The sequence below is a fragment of the Semicossyphus pulcher genome, unplaced genomic scaffold, assembly GCF_022749685.1.
Source record: "Semicossyphus pulcher isolate SPU_LCO1_2020_fin unplaced genomic scaffold, fSemPul1.0.p SCAF_8, whole genome shotgun sequence".
In the NCBI taxonomy this organism is placed as follows: Eukaryota; Metazoa; Chordata; class Actinopteri; order Labriformes; family Labridae; genus Semicossyphus; species Semicossyphus pulcher.
Window position 1 is genome coordinate 31,255,673 of NW_027211759.1, and position 10,458 is coordinate 31,266,130.

A 10,458-nucleotide genomic window follows, 5' to 3' on the forward strand; every position below is an offset into this window, starting at 1 on the left:
ATCCCCAAAGAATTAACAACCTCTTAAATTATTATTATACGTTCTTTAAAATTAAATATTTAAAATAACTTACAACAGATTTTGGTTTAAAAGCTTCTGATAAGCCCAGAACAATTTCTCCATGATAATAATTCCATATTCAAATTATTTAATCACTTTAAAATCTACATTTTACAATGATAGAGAGCTCTGTGGTTGATGACAGTGCTCAACCCTAAGCGTCCATCAAGATTCAGCAACAAACAGCAGACACCACAGGACGTAGGATCTAACCAAACACCCCAAACTATGCAGACAAATAATCTAGAGGCAGATAGTCAGTGTTAGACAAAGAAACAGGCATTATGTTTTAGCTAGAGACAATATGAGATGCTTACTCACACACATGCATTCACAAGCAGGCTTGTAGGAAACTTAGAAGGGCCTATGTCCTCCCAGACTATCTCGTGGTTTTGGGATACTGACTTGGCAACCATAGGTCTGGATTGACTAAGTGTGTGTGTGTGTGTGTGTGTTTATGAATGTGTAGTCACACCAGCATCATCTTTCTCTTCTTAAAAGCTGAGGACATGTGCATGCACAGAGCTACACCGTGTGTTTGTGTGTGTGTGTGTGTGTGTGTGTGTGTGTGTGTGTGTGTGTGTGTGTGTGTGTGTGTGTGTGTGTCTGTGTGTCTTTGTGTCTCCAGAGGGGTGGGTGTGTGTTAAGGTCCAGTGCGTTTGCAGCTGATAAACGCGGCTAACTAAGCCGCTACAATGGCACAGTCCTGGCCCATGACGCCCTGTTCTGACACACTCTCACACACACACATGTACAAGCACAAACACAACAGGGCTGGCTGCTGATAAGGAGTTGTCGCTGGCATACGTACACCTCACTGTGGGAATTCACCCTTTCTGGACTCACAGATGAGTTCACACACACACACACACACACACACACATACACACACAAACACAGACACACACACTCACACTCACTCCATACAATAAAAACCTTACCAAACACACCAAACATGACCCATTCTCAGACAAAATCTGATTTTCAAGCTCAACCTGATGAAGGAAGAGCATTGTGGACGTGCAGTTAGATGTTTAACATAGGTAGAAAAATATAACATAAAGAGCACAAGAGCTGCAACAACAAATCAATTAATTTTCCAACATCAAATTTAAAAGTATTTGATAGTAAATAATCAGTTAATAAAAAATTCCAAACATTTGGAAAATAATCTGTGGAATAAATCAATAATGAAAATAATTGTTATTCTCACACTAGAGCACACTTAGAAACCAGGAAAATAGAAATGTCCTGGTAACGTTTGAAGCTGTAGTAAGTAGTAGTGTATTAAGTGGTGAAGTTTATGTACATTCAATTCAATTTAATTAAAAGATTTCACTGCATGTATGAAGCTGGTGCCTATCCCAGCCGTCATTGGGCGAGAGACGGGGTACACCCTGGACAGGTCGCCAGTCAATCACAGGGCTCACACAGAGACAGACAACCATTCACACTCACAATCAAACCTGTGGGCAATTTTAGAGTCACCAATTAACCTAAGGAGCATGTCTTTGGACTGTGAGAGGAAGCTTGAGTACCTGGAGGGAACCCAAGCCTGCAAACTCCACACAGAATGGCCCCTTACATCTGAACCAGGATTTGAACCAGGAGGGCAACAGCGCTAACCGGTGCACCACCATGCAGCCTCATACTGTGTCAAAATGTCTTCCATAAAAATGACCTGCTCTACTTAGTACGGTTCTACTCTGAGCTTTCCATTGTGTAGTAATTTGGTTCTAATTGAGTGCAGATCAACATGAGTCCAATTACATTCATTGCATGTTACTGCTGGGCTCCACCAATCACCAATTACACTAGCTTGTTTTGTCCAATAAAAAAAACACCAAAAACTCAAATCCACCCTGCTGAGGATTCAATGGAATTCTAACAAAGCTCTCAGAAAGCCATTTAATGGTTGAGCAAGCTTTAATGCAAAGCCAATACCAGCTTTATACAGAAGTTACTCAGTGTGTCTGTACGCACACTGTTTGCACAATACGCTAACACCATTTGAAGGCGCACAAACAAAACTAGATTACCTGTCAAATCTTTTGTATCAATAAAAGCAAAAAGGTATTTATGGTGATTCATCTGACACTGATACACTCAGATGTACCGGCAAAAAACACACACTTAGACTTAGACTTAGACTTAGACTCAACTTTATTGATCCCTTTGGGATGACTCCCTCTGGGAAATTCAGTCTCCAGCAGCTTATACAGTACAATACAATAGGAAAGAATCAGCACACAGAGGGTAAAAAATAAAGGTCAAAATATATATATCTATCGATATATATATATATATATAAAAAAGTACAAAATTAGATAACAAAATATATAAAATATACACTCTTAGAAAATGTACAAGTAAACACACACACTTTTGTCTTTAAGGAATCCCAGCCACATGTGTCGGGTCTCTGAGTTTTATAAGAGCCAGTCGCCCTATGAAAGCATGTGTGCTCTGCCAAAGGGTGACATTAAACTACGCTAATGGCAAAGCCAGATGGGGAGGGAGAGGCAGAGAGAGAAAGAAGAAATAGACAGGAGAGTGAGAAAGGGGGAGAGAAATGGGTGATGCACTCTACTGCATTAAACCAGCCATGACCCTGTCGCTGGTTCACCAGTTCTCCTTCCTTGGACCACTTTTGGTAGGTACTGACCGCTGCAGACCGGGAACACCCCACGAAAGCTGCAGTTTTAGAGATGCTCTGACCCAGTCTTCTAGCAATCACAATTTGGCCCTTGTCAAAGTCGCTCACGTCCTTACGCTTGCCCATTTTTCCTGCTTCCAACACATCAACTTCAAGGACAAAGTGTTCACCTGCTGCCAAACATATCCCACCCACTGACAGGTTCCACTGTAACAAGATAATCAATGTTTTTTCACTTCACCTGTCAGTGGTCATAATGTTATGGCTGATCAGTGTACTTGGTTGAGCTATCATTGACCTTGCATACATGACCTTTGGAGTGGTCAGTATAATTTTGCCTTGGTAAGATTATATAATGAGATTCAGCGACAAGAACACTGGCTTGTAACTTGATGACATTTCCCATCACAATTAAATTTTACCCACATTTGGAGGGATGGCGGTTGTTAATTTTAAGTCTTGAGCAGTTAATTGACAATAACTTTAACTCCAGGCAATGAATAATTACTTTGCCAGAGTTTCTTTTACATTTAAATCGCATACTTACAGGAGTTATCTCGCAGCCGTAACCAGTGTCAAATGGTGAGATTATGTAAAGTTTATTTTTTGAGTGCTTGACAAATAGAATCTGCATCTATTTTTAATCCCATATTTGTACTCTTTTAATATTCTTTAAAAAATATTATTTATCATTCACATGTTTAGTGAAAAAAAAGCCAAATGTAAATAATACTTTTTTTTCTACTAATATTTTCATGAAACACTCAATTAAACACTGATGCATTTGAAAAACAGGTCAAATGCAGTGCAGCATGAACTAAATTATGAGCTTAATAAGGAAATATATCATCATGAGAAGCGGATAAAACAAGGTGCAACTTTTGATACTTGAATATTTTTTAAGAACAGTACTATGGGCACAGTTTGGTTGTAAGTCCAGCAGCATCAGCGTTGCCGACTATGCCCTACACACATAAGCATGTCACTGTACCTGCGAGCGGCTGGAGGAGGGCTACAATGACTGTAAAGAACAAACAACAGCTACAGTATCGTATCAGGCAAACAGAGGAGATAAACATACACAAACTTGTGTAGGATGGTAGGACCATAGAAATCATGAAGAGGTGGGAGAAGGAAAGAGAGACACAGAGAGAGAGCAGGGGACGGAGAGAGGAGGAGATTGAGTGGAAATGATGCCATTAGCCCGGAAGAGCTCAGCTCAACACAAGGCGTTATCAAACCAAACCTTCCTCTCTCGGCCTTCTTGGTCAAAGAGCTCATTTGGCTCCACTGATTTTTAACAACTCTCAAAACAAACCAAATAAATGCTTAAATGCAAGTCCCCCTTCCTCCAGTCTTCCCTGCTCTCCTCCATCTCCCTGTCATATGCGCTCAACTCCCATTTAATGTCCTGCAAATGAAGCGGATTTATTAATGTGTAATTAAGTAATAATCATCACTACATAATGCATGAGAGACTCGAGGGGCTAAGAGCTGAGAGAGAGAGAGAGAGAGATAGGATAGCGAGGCTGCCGGAGCAGGCAGAGAAGGAGATTTTTGCCGCCTCGCCTCGCTAAAGACACACATTAAAAACGGCTTAATCCACTGAAATAATATTTTGATAAGAGAGAAGCGGCGCTCTCGTTTCTTCCCCCCTGCTCACCCCTCCTTTTCTTTCATCCCATCAGCTATTTTCATGGCCCATCACTGCGCTATTAGTCCATGTTCAATTAACAAACTGCAATTAGTCAAGTCCCCTTACTGTTAACAAGGCCTAATCACTGTAAAGGCTAGACTGGTTAAGTAAATCTATCAGAGGAACTCAGTCGCAGTGGTGAAACAGAAATATGAACGCTTATAATGCTGCTTTTATGTCTGCTTCAATCGACTTTTCTAAGACACCGCTGTTTGATTTGATTCATAAATCGAACAACAAACCTAAATAAAATGACTTTTAATTATGTACTATTGTAAAGAAAGTGATAGCGTCACAATCCTTATAGAAATTGACAGCAACTGTACAGTTTTGCATTAATAACATAGTGAATACTAACAGGAAAGAAATTACCAACATTTATAAGATTTATAAACAATGACAGACCTCGGAAAACGCTTGTTCATGCTGCCTAAAAAAGAAAAATAAGACAAAAATTTTACATTTATAAGATAGAGAAAACTGAAAATTACCTTATGTATGAATATCCCTTTCACCAAACGGGTTTTAACAGTGCTTTAGTAGCAGTATACTCCTCATTCAACTAGAAGTGGTTCAGTTTTGCAGCGTACATCCTCGGGCAAACTGCTGTCCACTATAATGTTTGTCTAACGTGTGTGACAATTAAAAGCAGCAGAGGCACAACTAATTTATTTAAGCATCTCAAACAGAGGCCTGCAGCCGAGTGGTAGAAGTGTGTGGCACTGCAAGTTACACAAGACAGCAGCAGCCAGACGACACCTCAAAAGCAGGTTACACTAGTGGCATCTAATCAAATTAAATCAGGTTTGGGTTAAAATTATTAATATTAGAATCATATGCAAGATTATAACAATTTCCACCACCAGCCTTCGATAGGAATATAAAGACTAAATAAGAGACAAGGACAGCAACAGTGACAGAGAGAGAACAGCAAAGAAGACCATCAGCCACTCTGACTCAGATCTAGAGCAAGAGACGGATGAGGTGGACTCTGTTGTGGTTTTGGCATGCCTGGCTGGCCAATGAGTCCGTAAGCCAGCCAGCCAGTCAGAGCTGGGTGAGCAGGTGAAAGACAGAAGAACATGAAAACACATATAATCCCCCGGCGACGCTCACCTCATCCTGGCCTCCATGGCTCCCTCCCCCCTGCCCACTCACCTGCTCTGTGCCAGTGCGCTGCCCCCCAAACACCTCTCCTCTCTCTCCCCTTTACCCTTCAACCCCCCCCCTTTTCTCCTCCATCTCTATCTTTCTCTCTTCCATCCTGCTCTCCATCTTCCCTCAATCCCAGGTCTTGCCAAACTGTCAGTGGGGCAAGGTGTGGAGGGGAGATAGCAACACGCATGTACACACAAGGATGCATGAGTACACATAAACAAAACACATGGTGCTTATGTGAGCTCGACTACAAGGGCTGCGTTACCTTTGCTGCACACACACACACACACACACACACACACACACACACACACGCACACACGCAGAGTGGTGGTCGTCCGCCTCAGCTTTGCTTCGCTCTGCTTCGCTTGGCTGCCTGACTAAAGCTAAGCTCTGGTTATCCAGGCTGCTGAGACCAGGCTGTCTTGGTGACACACACACTCACACACAAACAGAGACAAGGCGTGCATGTCCATGATGCGTGCAAAACACAAACACAAGAATGTAGATCTTTCAAGCATAAGCATTAACATACAAACTACCGCACTATGCAATAACAGCCACATTCAACCACCTCTTGCGCATACATCTTAAGTGGAAATCAACTTTATATTCAAGTAGATTTCCACTTAATCACTATGTGCACAATGGGGCTGATTGTGGCTGTTATTGCCCCCTGCTGTGGTCTTGTTGATGCCCGGTGCAGTTTATCAGTATACAAATCAGCTGCTGTGGACCAGTGAAATTGTCCGCTGCTGCTCTGACAGTGTGTGTTTGTGTGTGTGAAAAATGCTGAGACAATAACTTGATTAATAGTCGATTTACAGGGGATAAAATAGCTGTACTATTCTAGTCATTTATCAGTCACAGTGTAGAGCTTTAACAATGAGAGCGTTTGCCTGCTTTTCTTCATTTCATGGAGTATAATTTGTCTATTCTTAACGCTTGGTCAAACATTTTTAAGATAACAGCTTGGGCTCTGATAACCACTTAACATTCAGAGAGGTAAAAGATAAATCAATAATATGCCCTTATTTAGTGTCAGAAGCCAAGGCCTTAAATAATTTGCGGCGATCAATCCTTTTTTCACACATTTAAAAACAGAAATTAGAAATACAGCCTGAATAAAACGTCAGTGCATTAAGTAAAAAAGAATACAATCTCTACACTTTATATGTCTCTTTTTCGTTCTTTAAGTTGAGTGAAAGATCTCAGATATTGCCAGCACCAGTCTGCTGTATCTAACAAAAAATTTGCGTCGATCAATATATTTACAGTTTGGGTGGCTATTTTAAAACCCGTTCTTTATGATGTCTTAGATTGTAAAGAAAATTTGGAAACGGTAGTGTAAATTGATTATGCTACAATGATCATGACTCAGATTCTAATATGAGATGACATTAAGCATTAAAATTAAAATAAGTGATGCGTGCCAAAAATAGTTTGTTGTAATTTGGGACACTCTTTTTTAGTGCCCCTCAAACTTGCACTTTCCCTTCAATTTCCCCCTTGAACATCAAGTCATGTTATTATCTACAAATGGCACTTGTACTTATTACGCAGAGTCAAATTTCTATTTTAAATATGAAGATTTGCTGGATGTATTGATGGCAGTCAGCTGTACAGTAGATCTCTACCGCGAATCACATCTTTCCTACAACAATTCTGTTATTTAGTCTGTACAGTGGACTGAACTGAAAGTCTGCCGTCTCTCACACTTGACAGTTTTTCTGCACATAAAACCCAAAGTAATAGATATCATGACCACATACATATCTCACAGTGTGGACAATACACACACTTTTAGTACTTTGCGTGTGGCATGGATGAGGACTCTCCTACTACTGACAAAATCCCATCTGACCTCTGAAGAAACTGGCTGAACTTCAGAACCTGCAGGAGATGCCAGAAATGCAGCAATGAAAATCACACAAACTGAACACCTGGTTTGATCCACTGTCAGATATCTGCTCGCCGCCTAAATAACCACAGAAAGGGAAAACCTATATGGTGGAGGAAATGGGGGAGGGGGTGGTAACCACATGGTAAGCCCGTCCCGTTGCCCATCTGGGTCCCATAAAGGAAACATGGAGGCCAAGACCACCACATGCCCCAATGCATGATGCCCAATCATCCATGCACTGCAATGAATAGTATCTTATGGTAAAGGCTGAAACTGAGGCTTGCTGTAGTAAAATAATACAGCCTTTCACAGGAGGATTTGATTGCTACAAATGTGGACTTTTTTCAACTTAAGGAAAATGCATCTGTAAATTCCAAATGTTCCACCTTACAGAACATTTTTAAGTAGAAAGGGAGGCCTGAAGGAAAGAAAGAATATTTACAAAAGTATTCTAAAATCTAACATTAAATATGTTTATGTCTAGCAATGACCAGCACCTCACAGGGGACATGGTGTTTCAAATTTTAGAGAGAAATACAGATTGTTGTGAATAGTTTTGGTTGTGAAATGAAACATAAGTGATTATAAAGACATAATGTGGGGGCTAAGTGACTTGATTTGGGGTCAAACAGTCACATTTACTACAACAAGGCAGGAGTGGGATCACAACATGGGAATAATCCAGATTACAAGGGCCCATTAACCAAGTGAATTACAACAAGTTGATCCAAAAGCACAGCCCATGCTGTCAGAAAGACGATACACCAGAGTTTCATCTTTCAGGTCCTGACAGTCTCGCAGCTAAGTGAAAACAATTAGCCGTGTGGACGAGCGGACAGAGAAATGCAAACTGTAAATTTAAAGTGCTCTTTGAATGCTGACTTTTGACGATGATGTTACCATTTTAAACAAAGCCTTCCCTTTACATTTAACTCATAATAAAAGACATGGCCGATTACAAACAATTAGTGCCAACAGTAAAAGTACTGAAGCTAATTGTTAAGGTAAGAGGCACTAATTTACCTTTGCTGTAAGACTTCGCAGTGTGTGCAACTCATTGGGGGGGAAACAATTGAATAAGCTAACAGGCAAAAGAGTTGGGCTTGAAATTTGACCATGTTTTAGCTTCTCTACACACTCCTGAGAGAAATGTTTGGAGTGAGGTACAAAATAAACAGTTTCTTACCTTTAACGGAGCGCGGCTTCGCCTGTTTTCGTCTAGACATCTCTGCTCTCGAACTGCTTTTTTATTTAATTTTTATTCTCTAATTGTTTTTGTTCCGTTCCGCGTTTTCAGCTAACCATACAGGCTGACTTGAGTCACGTTATCTTCCTTCTTCTCCACTACTTCGCTGCTGCTTCTTCGCCTGTTGCAATGCGGCAGCTTCAGTCTCTGAGTGGGGAAACAGCCGTTAGTCCAACGACAACAAACCAAACACACCGGGAGTGAAGCGGCTGAAGGCGACACTCGGCTCCTCTCTTGCGTTTTGTTGGTGGCTGGGGCTCGCGCAACCTGTAGAATAAACGCGAATAACTTCCCGTTGGTATTCCCCTTCTCGTCGATACAGCGTGCACCGACGCAGACAGCTTTGCTTGCTTGCTTCTTCTTTTTTCCCGCACGCGTTTTGCTTTCTCCGGTGCAGCCCGGGCGCTCGTGCCGCTCCGACTTCTTCCAGCACTTTCAGACCGCGGCGCGAGCTGCCAGCCACGCGCGCAGCAAACACCTGAGCAGCTCCCGCGCCGTATTGAGAAAAAGTGACAGTGGCACCGTCCGAGTGAGAGGTGGCGGTGCCACAGCGGTACGTGACGGTCCAGGTGATGAGAAGCGGAGGAGAATGTTCTGGGAAATAGCTTTCAAATGAAACGTGGCTTCTTCCACTGCGTTCCTCGCGTCTTCGTCTGGGTTTATTTAGTTTATCGAAACTATTTCAGTCTGTGTTGTTTTTCTTTTCCCTCCAGGAAAGCGACACCGACCCGAACCGACCAGCCTCCTGTGTTTCGTCCCGCTAATCTACAGTAGGCAGTGGAGGTGGTGGTCTGGTGGCATGGACATAGCGCTTTTCCCCTGCATCTTCACCCCGAGGGGAATAGGCTTCTGCTTTTACTACCCACGCTTTCTTTTTGTTAATATTTCTCAATGCCCTACCGGCGGTAATAATAGCAGCCTAATATTGCTAACAGTCTAACCCTTCGCTAGCCTCTGTCTCCCTGCTTTTTCTTTGTCCTGACTCTGGCTACCAGTCTCCCTCCTCCTCCTCTGCCTGCCTCTGCTGGCGGGGCTGCGGCGCAGACACACATAATAAAGCCAAGGCAGGCAGTGCTTGGCTGGAAATGTAGCCGCGTCCCAGCAGGGGGATGTGAGAGAAGGGTCCCGGCGGGGGAGCGCTCTGATCCCGCAGGGAGCAGCTCGGCACAGCCCGGGTTGGCTGAGGCAGAGAGGCAGGAGAGAGGCAGGCTGGGCTAACGGAGAGAGAGGGGAGGCAGAGGCGAGAGTTAGGCAACAGCGCCTAGCTGTGGCCGACCGACGGAGCTACAACGGGGACTCGGAGAATACAGAGGAGGAGACAGAGGGAAAATATGGACTTGGATTAAAGTAGGATGTGGAAGAGGCTCTTAAGTTAAAAGGTGCGATAAATAAGCTCGGCCACTTTCCCTTGTTGGTGACTATGATCGACACAGCACCTAATACTTTATATGTGTAGGCTACATCCCATCCTTTTTTGAAGCTTTTGGTAGTCTTATATGGAGAGTCTATGACATTGTGAATGGTTAGGTTAAAACTATCAGAAGGCCCTGCCATCAAAATGCACAAACAAATTTGAGTTTGATGTTTTGCAAATTGACACATTTTTACTATAGGTGCAATGAGCAATAATAAACTGACAGGAAGGTCAACTTCTTCACTGGACTTGTGTAAAGTTTCTGAACGTCTGACCATTTTTCACCTTCAAATGCTCCTTGTTTCTCGAGTGTTTATCATTTGAC

General features: G+C 42.4%; 1 protein-coding gene across 1 annotated transcript in view; it reads right to left on the reverse strand.

Annotated features, from left to right (window-relative positions):
• Nucleotides 1-9,824, reverse strand: part of znf423 (zinc finger protein 423) — a 151,574-nt gene extending 141,750 nt beyond the window's left edge. The window contains exon 1 of the mRNA XM_069686525.1: nucleotides 8,660-9,824. Coding sequence (XP_069542626.1) covers nucleotides 8,660-8,699 — 40 coding nt within the window. The 5' untranslated portion in view covers nucleotides 8,700-9,824. The remainder of the gene's footprint in view (nucleotides 1-8,659) is intronic.
• Nucleotides 9,825-10,458: the final 634 nt, after the last annotated feature.